This window comes from Scyliorhinus canicula, chromosome 4 (assembly GCF_902713615.1).
Source record: "Scyliorhinus canicula chromosome 4, sScyCan1.1, whole genome shotgun sequence".
NCBI classification, from domain to species: domain Eukaryota; kingdom Metazoa; phylum Chordata; class Chondrichthyes; order Carcharhiniformes; family Scyliorhinidae; genus Scyliorhinus; species Scyliorhinus canicula.
Genome location: NC_052149.1, coordinates 85688122 through 85703606, shown reverse-complemented (window position 1 = coordinate 85703606; position 15485 = coordinate 85688122). Strand labels below are relative to the sequence as shown.

Genomic DNA, 15485 nt, shown 5'->3' with positions numbered 1-15485 from the left:
GAATGACAGTGTGTGGGGAGTGGAGTATTTATATGCAGATGCAGCTTGTCAGGCTCTCCGGTGCTATTCCAGACCCCAGCAAATCACACGTTGGAATTGTACTAGTTCCACGTGATGCAAGTGCTAGCCCATTAGCATGTGCTGAATGGCTCCAGCAGTCGCACCCTCCCATCGGGACCTTGGAACATCCCTCATTCAGTCCTGGTGTCAGCACTTAGTCTCTCAAATGGAAAATTTAGCCCATCATCTCCCTTTGACAAAACCATGCTAACTTTCCTTGATTAATCCTTGCCTCTCTAAGTGGAGATTAATTCTAACCCTCAGAGGTTTTCCCAGTAGTTTCCCTACCATTGAAGTTAGGCTCACTAGCCTGTAATTTCCTGGTTTCTCCCTACTTCCCATTTGGAATAATGGCACCACATTAGCTTTCCTCCAATCCTCTGGAATCTCTTCTGTGGCCAGAGACGTGAAACATTTTGTCAGAGCCGCTAAAATCTCCTCCTTAGCCTCCCACAGCAACCTTGGATACATCTCATCTGGCCCTGGGTATGTATCCACTTTTAGCCCTGTTATAACTGTTAATATCTCCTCCCTCTCAATGTAAAGTCATTCAAGTAAATCACAATGCGCCTCTCTGATTTCTATACCTGTATCATCCTTCTCCGCAGTGAACAAAGATGCAAAGTATTCATTTCAAACCTCACCCACATCTTTCAGTTCCACACACAAAATGCCATGTTGGTCCCTAATGACCCCAACTGTACCCTGCCCTTTACATACTTCTAAAACACCCTTTTATTTTCCTCAGCAGTGCTTTTTCATGCCCCCTCGTCACCCTCCTAATTTCTTTCTTAAATAAGCCCCTGCACTCTCTGTTCTCCTCTCGGGCTTCTGCTATTTTGAACCCTCAGTACCGGCCATAAGCCTCCCTTGTTTTCTTTATCCAACCTGGATATCCCTTGACATCCAGGGTTCTCTGGACTTATTGCTCCCACCCATCATTATCACGGGAACATGTTTCCTTTTGAATGAATCCCACTGCTCTGGTGTAGGTTTTCCTACAAGTAGCTGCTCCCCGTTAACTTTGGACAGATCCTGTCTTATTTTATTAAAATTGGCCCTTTCACAATTTAGAACCTTAATTTTCGGTCTATCTTTGTCCTTTTCCATAACTACCTTAAATTCTATTGAGTTATGATCACTGTTTCCAAAATGCTTCTGCACTGAAACTACAACCACTTGCCCAGCTTCATATCCCTAAAACTAGATCTATCACTACTTCCTCCCTCGCTGGACTTTCTACGTATTGCCATAAAAAGCTCTCCTGGATGCATTTGAAGAATTCAGCCCTTTAAGCATTTCACACTTTGACTATCCCAGTTAATATTGGGGAAGTTGAAATCCCTTACTATTGTTACCCAATTTTTCTTACAATTCTCAGGGATTTGCCCACATATTTGCCCTTCTGTTTTTCTTTGACAATTTGACTAACATGGGCATCATTGGTTTAAAACAAAAGCACACTTGACTCGGAATTTCAAACAAAATGTTTTTTTTAAGTGAAGGTATAGCTCGATGTTAAAACAATAACCATCACTTTTTAGATTTGCCTTTGGGAGATTTTATTCCTTTCTGTCTGCTTTGTGGTGGCGGTGGAATATTCACAACAGATTTAGCAGATACAGTTCTGGTTAGCAATGGACCTAGAAGAAAGATAAATATTTGTTGTCAAACTCATCATTCAGGTATTTTTTTTTAAAAAGGGCAATTAACCTTTGTTTGGTGATAATACAAACCAGTGATTGCAAAATGACAGCCCATTTTATACTTTGCCCAATTTTCTTATCAGAGGTGAGCAGGAATATTTCCTATAAGTATCTTGTGAAAAGAAGGCTTTCCAAGTATGGGCTGCATTTAATGGTGGTGACCTCATCCACCAGTCAGAAAGCTGGTAGCAACCCATTGTGGACATTTTGGAAATCCTGATGGAGTCCAATGACCATCAGGCAATGGGCTGCCATGCGTTTGAAGACAAAAAGCCTGCCTCCAAGGACCGTCAGCTAATCAAGAGGCAGGTAGCTGTTCAGTCTCAGCAGTGTGACAGCAGTGTGACAGGGACCAGTGACCACTGCTGGGACTGCAGCAGGCCCCTGATCAGACTGACTGGAGGAAGCTCCAGAATGCACAGGTGTTTGGGCTCGTCAGGGCCAGTCGGTGGGGGCTCAGTGGAGGAAGGGATGGTGGCATTGTGGAAGACAGGGGCACAAGGAGGCCCTTTGTTGACCATAGGGTTCACAATCAGGAGAGCCTGAACGCCTGCAAGGACCGCAGCATTTACTTAGAAGCCTCCCCACATGGTGTAGAGCATCTCTCGTCATTATTAGGATATCAGCGGCAGCAGGATGATGGCACTAAGGACTTCAGTTGGCCTCCTTTCAGGAGGGAAATCCACAATCTTCTCCATCCCTGACTTATCAGACAATGTCAGGTAAGCTGCCTTCCCTATCCAAACATTTTCATCTCATTTGCATTCAGTTGACATCAATTGCACTTTATCCATAATTGTCCATCAATTGTACTCAAAAGCAATTACTTAATAATCAATAACATTGTAAAGAGTTTAACTGACATTATTGTCTCCAACTACCCCAAACTGCAGAGCTCAAACATCGATGATAAACAACATCACTTACATTAAACATTCGGACGCCAAAAATGATCACTGGGCTTTGTAGTAACGTGAACCCACAATAAAGATAGTCGAACGCATTGCCAAAAGAACAATCTTTTTTATATAATAAATTAACAAAGCAACAGCAAGAACTGCAAAAACAGGAGCAACTATCACACAGGTCTTGTTTACAGAAAATTCTCTTGCAAACTGAAGCTCCGCCCAAAAGCGCACACATGCTCAGAAGGGAGAAAGGCTTATAAGAACACTTTGAAACATGTTTATTTTCCATATTTCTGAATTTTGATAGCTCCAAACATCCTAAAACTGAGCTTGCTTTAGAAAAAGAAAATTGTGTTTAAACATATGTTTTGATAAACTAGTTTTACATTCCTTTAATATCTATAACCAGTGTAGCACAACTCTGCCTCACTCCCCACCCCACATTATACCAGCTTTCTTTTTCACAACCATCCCATGATGTACTATCAATTATGCAAAGACGAAAGTAGGATGAAATCGAGGCTTTATTACACTGAGATGTGTGGCCTCCTACAGCAGCTGACGAAATGGCTGCTGTACGGGGAGCACACATATTTATACTCCGCCTACTGAGTGGAACTAGCATGCAGGGATCTACCCCTGTACCTGTAGTACAGGGGCCTTACCGTAAAGCACCTATAACAACATCCTCAATATACAATATATACATCAGTGGTGACTACACATTCACCCCCTGTTAAAAATTAGTCCGGCAGGGGTAGTGGAGAACTATATACAGGAAATTGTGTTTTAAAAGTACAAATAAAATTATAAATTCAGGCGGTCCAGTGCCTTAATCTGTCGTAGAGAGAGCCTTAGTGCTGGTGGCGACTCCGACGGCGGCTTGGTCTTCGGAGACTCCGGGAGCGTGTCGAAATCCTCTTCATCCCCGGGAGTGGGCAAGGGGAGGGCAGAGTGTCCCGGAGCTGGGGCTGCGGTGGGGTGCGCCAGGGTAAGGGAGGGTGGCGTCAGGTCGGAAGGGGGGTGTGTGGGGAACCAGCTGGTGCCAGGTCCCTGAGGGAGACTGTCTTGGCGGCCTCAGGGTAAGCTATGTAAGCGTACTGGGGGTTGGCGTGAAGTAGCTGTACCCTCTCAACCAACGGGTCCGCTTTGTGGAGTCGAATGTGTCTACGGAGGAGAACGAGTCCTGGAGCTGCCAGCCACGTTGGAAGCCCAGAGGTGGACTTCCTGGGGAAGGCAAAGAGATGTTCATGGGGGGTTTCATTAGCCGCGGTGCACAGGAGCGACCGAATGGAGTGAAGGGCATCGCGGAGGACCTCCTGCCAGCGGGAGGCTGGGAGATTTCTGGACCGTAGGGCAGCTGGATGGCCCTCCAGGCCATCCCATTCTCCCTCTCTACCTGCCCATTTCCCCTGGGGTTGTAGCTGGTCGTCCTGCTCGAGGCAATGCCCCTGTTGAGAAGGTACTGGCGCAGCTCATCGCTCATGAATGAGGAACCCCAGTCACCGTGGACGTAGGCGGGGAAGCCGAACAGAGCGAAGATGGTGTTGAGGGCTTTGATGACGGTGGCAGACGTCATGTCGGGGCATGGGACGGCAAAGGGGAATCGGGAATATTCATCGAACACACTGAGAAAGTATGTGTTGCGGTCGGTGGAAGAGAGGGGCCCTTTGAAGTCGACGCTGAGGCGTTCAAAGGGGCGGGAGGCCTTCACCAGGCACACAAGGTCTTGCCGGTAGAAGTGCGGTTTACACTCCGTGCAGACCTGCAGACCAGTTTCTGGTGATAGCCCTGACTTCCTTGATGGAATACGACAGGTTGCGGGACTTGATAAAATGGTAAAAACGGGTGACTCCTGGGTGACAGAGGTTGTCGTGCAGGGTGCGGAGTCAGTCCACTTGTGCGCTGGCACATGTACCTCGGGATAGGGCATCGGGGGGGCTCGTTGAGCTTACCGGGGCGATACAAAATCTCATAGTTGTAGGTGGAGAGCTCAATCCTCCACCTCAAGGTTTTATCATTTTTGATCTTGCCCCGTGTGTTATTAAACATGAAGGCAACCGACCATTGGTCAGTGAGGAGAGTGAATTACCTGTCGGCCAGGTAATGCCTCCAATGCCGCACAGCTTCAACGATGGCTTGGGCCTCCTTTCCGACAGAGTAGTGCCAAATTTCGGAGGCATGGAGGGTGCGGGAAAAGAATGCCATGGGCCTGCCTGCCTGGTTGAGGGTGGCCGCCTGAGCGACGTCTGATGCATCGATTTCCACTTGGAATGTTAACGTCTTGTCGACCGCGTGCATCGCGGCGTTGGCAATATTGGCCTTGATACGGTTGAAGGCCTGGTGAGCCTCGGCCGTCAGCGGGAAAATTGAGGATTGGATGAGTGGGCGGGCCTTGTCCGCATAGTTTGGGACCCACCGGGCGTAATCTGATAAAGAACCCCAGGCACCGTTTGAGGGTTTTGGGGCAGTGGGGGAGGGGGAGTTCCATGAGGGGGTGCATGCGATCGGGATCGGGCCCCAGAACACCGTTCTGGACCACATAGCCGAGGATGGCTAAGCGGTTCGTGCTGAACACGCACTTCTCTTTGTTATACGTGAGGTTGAGAAGAGTGGTGGTGTGGAGAAATTTGGCAATGTTGGCGTCATGGTCCTGCTGATCGTGGCCACAGATGGTGACATTGTCCAGGTACGGGAAGATGGCCCGCAGTCCGTACCCGTGAACCATTTGGTCCATCTCCCGTTGGAAGACCGAGACCCCGTTGGTGACGCCAAAGGGGACCCTAAGAAAGTGGTAAAGGCGGCCGTCTGCTCTGAACACAGTGTACAGGCAGTCCGCCTTACAGATGGGGAGCTGATGGTCGGCAGATTTCAGGTCCACTGTCGAGAAGACCTGGTACTGTGCAATCTGATTGACCATATCAGATATGCGCGGGAGGGGATACGTGTCGAGCTGCATGCAGCGATTGATGGTCTGACTGTAGTCAACGACTATCCTATTTTTCTCCCCAGTTTTGACCACTACCACTTGGGCTCTCCAGGGGCTTTTGCTGGCTTCGATGATGCCTTCCCGAAGCAGCTGCTGGACTTCAGACCTGATGAAGTCCTGGGTGCTGTACCATCTGCTCCTGGTGGCAACAGGTTTGCAATCCGGGGTTAGGTTTGCAAAAAGTGAAGGTGGGTTGCGAGGCCGTACACAGTAAGGGGTGGTAGGGGCTCGCCGAATTTCAGGGTTAGGCTCTGGAGGTTGCACTGGAAGTCCAGGCCGAGTATTGGGGAGTATTGGAGATTGGGGAGGACGTAGAGGTGGAAGCCGCTGAACTCCACGCCCTGGACAGTGAGAGTGGCGATGCAGTACCCTCGGATCGCCACAGAGTGGGATACGGAGGCCAGGGAAACTCTCTGGTTAGCGGGGCGTACTGCAAGGGAGCAGCGTCTTACCGTATCGTGAATTCTTTCAGTGCTCCCGGAGTCCAGCAGGCAGGAGATCTCATGTCCGTTGACCTTCACTTTAGTTGAAGCAGTCGCGAGGTTGTGTGGTCGAGACTGGTCAATCGTGACTGAGGCGAGACGCGACTGGTCGTCGGTTGCAGGTGATGAATGGCCTGATGAGGTGCCCGACAGGCAGGGGTCCTGAGTCGGGCAAGATGGCGGCGGCCACGAGCTGCACGTACTGTGGGGGAGGCAAGATGGCTGCACCCTGGGGCTGCACGTGTCGTGAGGAAGGTAAGATGGCGGTGCCCACGAGCCGCACGTGTTGTGAGGAAGACAAGATGGCGGGGCCCGGTGGTCTTGGGGGGAACAAGATGGCGACGCCCACGGGCCGCACGTGTTGTGAGTCGAGCAAGATGGCGGCGCCCACTGACCGTACGTGGTCCGAGGAGGGGAACATGGCGGCGCCCACTGGCTGCACGTGGGGGGTGCCGGGACAATAGCGGCGATTGAGCAGGCCTGGCACACTGCAACTAAATGTCCCTTCTTGCCACAGGCCTTGCTGAGGGCTCTCCGCGCTGGGCAGTGCTGTCGGGGGTGTTTTGACTGCCCACAGAAGTAGCATTTGGACCCCCCGGGATTGGTTGGCTGCCACGCGGCACAGGCGTGGGGTTGGCTGAGGGCTGTCGCTGATGGGGTCCATGATGGGGAAACGTTTGCGGAGTCCACAATGCACAGGAGGGGTGGGCCGCGCAGTCGGGTGCATAGGCCTGAATGTTGCGTGATGCGGCCATAAGTGAGATGCTAGCTTTTAGGCCGCCGCGAGGTCAAGCATGGCCCCCTCTAAGATGCGCTGGTGGATGTAGTCAGACCCTATGCCCCTAACAAATGCGTCTCTCATCAGCAAATTCGAGTGTTCTGTGGCGGAAATGGCCTGACAGTCACAGTCTCTAGCTAGGGCGAGAAGGGCGTGCCAGAAATCTTCCACTGACTCACCGGGAAGTTGGCGCCGCGTGGAGAGGAGATGTCTGGCGTAGATTTTGTTAGCCCGCTGAGCGTAGTTTTCCTTCAGTGGTGCCATTAATCTCATTTAAATATGGAGATCTGGATCTCACACAGTGAGGGTGAGATCCAGATTGCTCCAGGTGACTCACAATTGGCCCAGTGCCGAGCCCAAATTGGGCACTCGCATGATTCACCCATTGCCGGGATCTGAGCCGGGCAGAGCAGGTTGTTGATTCATGCCCTACATCACTATACACACATGTATAGTGAAAAGACTTTTGGACTAAATTAAAATACTGAATAAATTCAGATATTATTTAAGTAACTACCTTGCATTTCATGAGAATATTTAATAGCTTAGAGCCCACATGATGTCTTTGAGCACCTTTTGTTATTTGATCATATTTGATGTCAAAGATGGCAAAATGCTGCTGACTGTATGCAAAATTCATTCCAATATCTTTGATATCAAATGATTTTTTGAGTGCATTTGAATACAAAATTGATATTAAAATGTTCAGGTAGGGTTCCTGCTTCCCCTCCCGATTCCACACAGCACACCCTGTCCATCCTCAACTCTGAGGCACACCTGGGGAGGTGTATTAAATTCTGTCCCATAAGTCTATCATTCTGAAGTAATATTTTGGGCTCCCCTCTGAATTGAGCAAATGTTTAGATTCCTGATTTGAAAAATATGAACACATCGATAAGATTGCTTTATCATTTCTAAGCATCAGATACGTTTTGGCCCAATTTTCAATAACATTCATAGTGTGGTTATTCTTGACACATTGGGTGCTGGGCACAATTCAGCCAGGCTCCGAGCAAAACACAACAGGAGAATCCCATGAGAACCCGACTCGCTCCACCTGGCGCCACCTGGATCTCTCCCTCACTGAGTGTGATCCAGATCAGCATATTTAGGCTTATTTAAATACCCAGATGCTGCTTTCACCCCGTGCCTAGGAGTCAGCGGCCGGGCCTGCAAGACCTTGGCTAGATGCCATTTAGTGCTGGCTTCCACAAACGTGGACCAGACATGATGGCACCTGGGGGGAGGGGTTTTGCAGGCCATTACAGACCCCACGCTGATAGGGGTAGAGTAATACTCTTGCACTCCCCCAGGTGCCAGGATGGCATTGCCAGGGATCGGGCCCATTAGCGGGGGGGGGGGGGGGGGTTCCAGAAATCCTCCTGGACTCTTCCAGGAGGAGTCCTGAAAGGGGGGGGGTCTAGAGATCGGGCTGCTGGTCAAAAATGGGGCCCCGATTTGCGAAGAGCTGCTCCTGCTGGCGAGCTCAGCTCACCAGTGCAGGAAATCCACTAAAATGTGGCCTCGGCAGAGAGAACTCCGAGCCCAAAGAAACAGCAAAGTGCCGGTGAATAGTGGGGTGAATCTCGGTGCTGCAGCTGTCGAGAAACACCCCGTCAAACATGCCCAAAAGCAGACTTTGATTTATTTCCACTGAAGCGCGTCTATTATAACCGTTTGTCTTCCTTTCCCAAGTCCACGTTCATATCTGTGGAAGCAAACCATATTTATGAATTTTAAAATAAATGATTAAATTTAGATGAAAGAGCCTCGACAATAATGCAATGACCCTCTCAACTTAGGGAAGATAGGAGAAGCTATGGAAAATCAAATACATGTTGATAAAAAGTCAAAGCGTAAAATTTTGATAATACTACCAAGTTTGGGGTTTGTTGTTAGTCTGGCTTAACACTGACGGATTTTATTTGTAACACTTTAATAGTTCAATTTAAAATTTGTTAGTGAGAAAGTAGGCAGTCAAGGCAATCAGGATACTTTACAGAATGACAGCTGTTGCTTGTGAGAAACTACATCTAATGCTTTAATTTGCCTAAGATTCCAGACTCAGCAGCTTTATTTCAGAAGAAATGGCTGAAAAGTAGTTTACGATGACACCTTGGCTGGAATTCTCCGACCGTTGGGATTCTCTTTTCCAACTGGCAGTGCCCCCCTGCCCATGTGTTTCCTGACGGCGTGGGTGGCTTCAATGGGACATCCCATTGACAAGTGGCAGGAAGATAGAATCTCACCACCAGCGAATGGTGTGCCGCCAAGAAACATGCAGCTGGTGAACCGGAGAATCCAGCCGCTTATCTTTAAACAAAACCCATACGTTGATTTAATTGATTAACTATATCTGTAGGGCAGTACCTGTATGAGACGGAGTCTTCCTATCTGTTTTGGTATTATGTTGGGGGGTATTTTAAACATTTGATCTTAATGTTTTTAGTATTTGTGGAAATGGGCAGTGTTTTTCAAACTATTTCCCGGGACCCACTTTTGCCAACCAGTCGACCTTCGGAACCCACAGCACATTAATTCACCTTTAATGCAAAAGGGACATATGCTTGGGCCTCACACTCACACTTGAATCAGGTTCAAAGGAGGAGAGGGCAATGCACGTGTCAGGTGCAGACTTCAGCCAGCTTCTTTGTGCCGTCTTCATCTTTATGAAAACGGAAAATCCAACCTCGTATATGTAGGTCATCGTGAAGGGCAACAGCAACAAAATGCTTATCTTACTCAGCACTGGAAACTCTCCTGGGAGATGCTACTCCAGAATGCTGTCAGCCTCATGGGCTTTTGGCGCGCTTTTAATGTGGTATCACAGGTCAGGTTCAGCAGTGTAGTCTTTTAATTTGAACTCAGCCGAAAGTTAATAACTGTCTCTGGGGTCTCAACCTCAAAAGGAATTTTTCACCCACCACTTCTCTTTCAAAATCTGAAACTTCTCCTTTCATTTTCCAGTACTACCCTACATATGACACACATAGGCTGTGCAACTTTATTTGCATTGGCACAATTGACAAAACCACACCTCAAGAAATCATCTTTATACTGCTTTGTTCCCAAGTTAAGTTTCTTCTTTGTAGGTTGTTAACCGGATGCCCTGCAGCTCTGTCCTGAGCAGCCCTCTCCAGCAGATTCTGTTGTGAGATCCTGTCCATTAGGTACACTGCCTATTTGAATCTTGGGTCATCTCTTACTTTTAAGAAAATGATCCATCTTCACAGTCCTCTTCCCAGCAGCTATAAAATGGAAGCAGCTCTGCTCCATGATTTGGCACCAAAAGCAGGTACGTGGAGGTGCTTGATGTCAAATTGTATGTGCAGGGCGTGTGACCTGCTCTCTACTGCCACTTCTGACCGGAAGACTGCACACAGCCAGATTTATTTTCATTCAAAAGGTGGCAGCGGCCGGCACTCTCAATTTAAAAGACAGTAGCGGCCATTGGGCGCTTTTACCATGATCGGGAGAACGTGTGAATGGCACAACCATTTGTTCATGACCCTCCAGACACATGCCTGTGACCCGTACTTGAAAAACCCGGCTTAGAGTATGTTAATGTCAATGTTAACGAGAGGTGTACTATTGACAAGAGGATGTGACATTGTTTGTACACTGGCTCTGTATTTAGAGGATGTAGCATTTGTGTGAAAAGGAATATAAACTCTAGGTCCAAGAATTAAGGGATGGGCATTTGTCTTTAGTCTACATGACTCTAGTTACAAAGGCATGGTAACAGCAGGTGATTTGCACCCTATGCCACACTGTTACTCTGGATTCTGAGGTATAATTCTACTGGATGCTGTTCAGAAGGACAAGGATAGAAAATACACGGGAACACCACCACCAGGAAGTTCCCCTCTAAACCACTCACCATCCTGACTTGGAAATATACTGCCATTCCTTAAGTGCTGCTTGGTCAAAATCCTGGAACTCCTCCCCACCAACACAGTTGGGGGACACCACAGGGACTGCAGTGATTCAAGAAAGCAGTTCCCACCGCCTTCTCAACAGTAATTAGGGAAGGAAGACAAGCCTAGCCAGCATCGTTCACATCTCGTAACTGAATGAAAAAAATTCAATATCACTTCAGAGTAGAAAAAGAAAAAGACATTGCTTGCACTGGCAACACACAAGGAATCCTAGGAATTCGAAGGATGAGGAACTTCCATGTTATTTTCACTTTTTTTTAAGTACTTGCAAAACCTTGCTTCATTAATTCTGCTTGTTTCATTAAGTATGCTTGTTTGCACCTTGTTAGCATGGTTGGGCAGCACGGTAGCACAGTGGTTAGCGCAGTTGCTTCACAGCTCCAGGGTCCCAGGTTTGATTCCCGGCTTGGGTCACTGTCTGTGTAGAGTCTGCACGTTCTCCCTGTGTGTGCGTGGGTTTCCTCCGGGTGCTCCAATTTCCTCCCACAATCCAAAGATGTACAGGTTAGGTGGATTGGCCATGATAAATTGCCCTTAGTGTTCAAAAAGTGTAGGTGGGTTTACTGGATTACGGGGATCAACGGGATAGGGTGGAGGTGTGGGGCTTAAGTGGGGTGTTCTTTCCAAAGGCCGGTGTAGACCTGATGGGCCGAATGGCCTCCTTCTGCACTGTAAATTCCATGTTAGGTCATCTGAGGACCCTTTTGTTAGAAATGAAGAATTTTGATCTTACAGATTTTAATTGGTAGGGTTTAATAGCTCAAAACTCCTCAAACTTATAAAGGCAGGGAAGTTGACATAAGGTAAGGAGTTTTGAAGTCCAGGAAAGAATGAATAGGTGCAATGAGCAGGAATTCATCAACTTTCTAAGTTTCTTTCTATTGCTTCAGTTTATTTCTCCTTGTGTCTACAGAACCATCTCCATTGTTGCTCTTACCTTCATGAGTCATGTGGACGTGTTTTATGTGGCTATGTCCTAGACACACATCTGCAGGAATTGTAACCGACTTCAAAAGCTTGAGCTCCGGGTTTCGTAATTCGAGCGATGACTGGAATTACTGCGCTGCATCCCTGAGGCAGAGAACTATGTCGAAAGTTGTCACACCGCAGGTTAGGAGCATGCAGGCAGTGTCAGGATTGGTGACGACCAGGCAGTCTATGAAAACCAGGAATGTAGCATAGAAGTGCTCTAATTTGATCTTGCTTGCTAACTATTTATCCTTTTTGAATATTGATGAGGGTGATGGTTCCTCAGGAGTGCCCAAGTCCCTGGCCCCATGGATGGCTGAGCTACACAGGATGAAGCAAGGAGAGTGGAAGAGCAATAGTGATAGGGGATTAATTAGTTAGGGGAATAAACAGGCATTTCTGCGGCTCTAGATGTGACTCCAGGATGGCCTGTTGCCTCCCTGGTACCAGAGTCATTGATGTCATAGAGCAGCTAAAGGAAATTCTTCTGGTGGAGGGCAAACAGCCAGTTCATGATCCACAACAGTGGTAGGAAGAGGGATGAGGTTCTCACAGAGTTCAGAGAGGTAGCAAATAAACTAAAAATAGGAACTCCAAAGCAGTAATCTCAGGATTATTCATAGTGCCACGTGCTAGGAGGAGAATTGAGCATGTAGCTGGAAAGTTGGTATCGGAAGAAAAGCATCAGATTTCTGAAGCTTTTGGGACCTGTTCTGAGGCTGGTGGGACCAGTACAAGGAGGGCTACACCTTAGTAAGACTGGGACTAATCTTCTTGCAGGAAGATTTGCTTGTGACGTTGGGGAGGGTTTAATTTAGACTGGCGGGGATTAGCAATCTGAGAGGGAGCTCTAAACAATTATTTTGTGGTGTCTGTCTTCACGGAGTAAGATAGAGAAAACCTCCCATAAATGATAGAGCACCAAGGGACTAGTGAAAATGAGGAACATCTTTTATAATTGATTCTAACATTGTCCCTATTATTGACGTCAAGCTAATAAATTGACAGTACTCAGTTTTCTCCCTTGTTAAACAGTAGGTTACGATTGCTACTTTCTAGTCTGCGAGAACCTCTCCAAAATGTATCGCATTTTGGAAGATAACGACGAAAGCATCCACTATTGGCGGTACGGTGACACAGTTGTTAGCACTATTGCCTCACAACGCCAGGGATCCAGGTACAATTCTGACCTTGGGTGACTGTGTGGAGTTTGCACTTTCTCCCCGTGTCTGTGTGGGTTTCCTCCAGATGCTCTGGTTTCCTCCCCTCCAAAGATTGGCCATGCTAAATTGCCCCTTAAGTGTCCAAAAGGTTGGGTGGCATTATGGGGCAGGGTGTTCTTTCGGACAGTCAGTGCAGACTCGATGGGCCAAATGGCACTGTAAGGATTTTATGATCTCTGTAGCCACTTTCTTCAACACTCGGGATGCAGTTCATCTGGTCCAGTGGAATGATAAAACTTTAATCCAGTTAATTTTTCAATACTCTCTCTTTATTAATATTAATTTCTTTCAGTTCCTCTTTTTAACCAGTTCGTACTTCTGTACAGCTTCCTTTATTTCATTGTATGCATGTTGATATTCCTCTGACCAGTGCCATGCCTGTTTTGCACATAAAGTGTGTAAAGGCTTCAATCATGTTGCTAAAGTCAGCACAAATTTACTATAATAATTGTTCAATCCTAAAAATGACCTTAATTGTCACCTTGACCTAGACCATTTATGGATTACTTGGAAAAAGTCTGTTTTCGTTTTTAACTCTCAGGTTGTGACTCTGTAAATGCTTCAGTGTAGCTTCCAAATTCTCCAAGTATCCCTGTTCACTCAAACTGGTGAATAACATTGCACTCCATTCAACCCACTTTGAAATTGATCCATGGATCTTTGAGAAAGAGCAGATGCAGATGTTATTCCACAAGGAAGTCTTCTGTAACCAAATAGGCTTGGTGTGTCACAATGGTGACTAGTGGCTGTGATTCTGCAGCTTCATTCATTTGCCAAAATGCCTGTGAAAGATCAATTTTATTAAATCTCTGCCCTCCAGAAAGTGCTGCAGACAAGTCTTCAATCAACGGCAGTGGACAACGATTTGCAAACAATACGGGGCTAACGATTGTTTAAAATCTCCACAAATTCTCACTGAGCCATCATGTTTTAATACAGGAACTACATATGACTTGTAGCAACAGGTTTTAATGATTCCCGTTCATCCCGTTCAAATCTTTCTAATGTTTTTTCAACTTTTGGTCTAATGGCATGTGGTATGGTTCTACCTTTGAGACATTTAGATGTGCTGCCTGGCTTGATTTTCTGGTATCCCTCAAATCCAGTCATAGAGCCTCACGAATCTTCAAGCATCATTTCATTTGTTGTCGCCATCTCAGATGGCCACCTGCAAAGGACCATGGGAACTATGGCCAACCCAGGACTCAGACAGACTCAGAGCTTGTGTGTGTATTTGCATCCCAGATAGCTAGACACAATCAAAACCCCGCTCGTTTGCCTTCTAATGTCCCATTTCCCTAGAACAATAGGACTGCACTCAAGAAACCGATACAGCCACAGACTGATCGGCACCACTCCCTTTACTCAGGGAGCCCAAACAGCCAAGGTCAAAGACCGCGAAGGACACTCCCAGCCATCAAGGCACCCGCACCTTTATTGGCCAAAATCGAAGGCAGTGATCGAAGCCTGTCGAATTATTGGGTCCAAGTTAAGGACCGCCCCAAAGAGCGCAAAATTCCACAGGGATAAGAAGAGTCACAGCCATGTGCTCGGTCTTTCTTGGATCCGGCCTATGCCAACCCAAGTGCAGCATAACGACCAGACAGACAAGTTCAAGACCAACGATCGCTACCAGACAGATGAGCCCAGCAGACACAGAGCCACTTCTTCCACCGAGCCATGCAAGATCCGGACAAAGGCCTTGTTCATCTGCATAGAGCCAGTTGCCCTGAAGTTAAGTATAGGTTATTGTAGTTGTTAGGTGTAGTTTAACTTGTAGTGTTTTGTGTTGCATGTCGAAGTAATCTTTGTGTGTAAATAAACAATCTTTTAACTTAAACTGACTAACTGGTTGTGTGGTCCTTTGATCGATATCCTTTAAAGCCTTGTGGTGGTATCATTTGATACCTGGCGTCATCATTCGATACCTAAAGAGCATCATTATTAATTGGCAACATTATTGGCTACTCCGGTGCCGATTGGCAACAATGTCATCAGAAGTTGTTGAACGTTTCTCTTTGAGTCCATTGGTTGATTTACTACTTCCCAGTTAAGCCTAATCATAGCCAACCACTCTCTGCCAAATAGAGCAGGAATATTGCAACGGATGTGAAAAAACAACTTTGCCATCTATCTATTTGTTTCTACTTTCGCTATAATGCATCCTTTTAACGGTACAACCCCTTCAGTGTATGTCCTTAGGATCACATTTTATGGTTGTAAAGGCAGGTGCTTTAGCTTTTGATGATAAATTGTCTCAGATATTAATGATACTTCTGCGCCCATATCGACTTCCATTTTAAATTCATAACCTTCGAGTTTTTGGTATGCCCTAAAGTTTGCTTCTGCAGTAGCTTGGTTACATTGTCTTTTGAGTAATCTTGAGCTTCATCCACTAATTGATAGACACGATTAGTCTATTTAGCTGTGTT

The 15485-nt window shown here is 46.9% G+C and overlaps 1 protein-coding gene across 6 annotated transcripts in view; it reads right to left on the bottom strand.

Annotated features, from left to right (window-relative positions):
- Positions 1-1535: 1535 nt before the first annotated feature.
- The window catches only part of axdnd1 (axonemal dynein light chain domain containing 1), a 314107-nt gene continuing 300157 nt past the window's right edge, over positions 1536-15485 (bottom strand). For 5 of the 6 annotated variants that reach the window (XM_038794662.1, XM_038794663.1, XM_038794660.1 and 2 more), the window contains exon 29: positions 1536-1703. In XM_038794662.1, coding sequence (XP_038650590.1) covers positions 1594-1703 — 110 coding nt within the window. In that variant the 3' untranslated portion in view covers positions 1536-1593. The remainder of the gene's footprint in view (positions 1704-15485) is intronic. The other variant, XM_038794665.1, reaches the window with a different exon arrangement.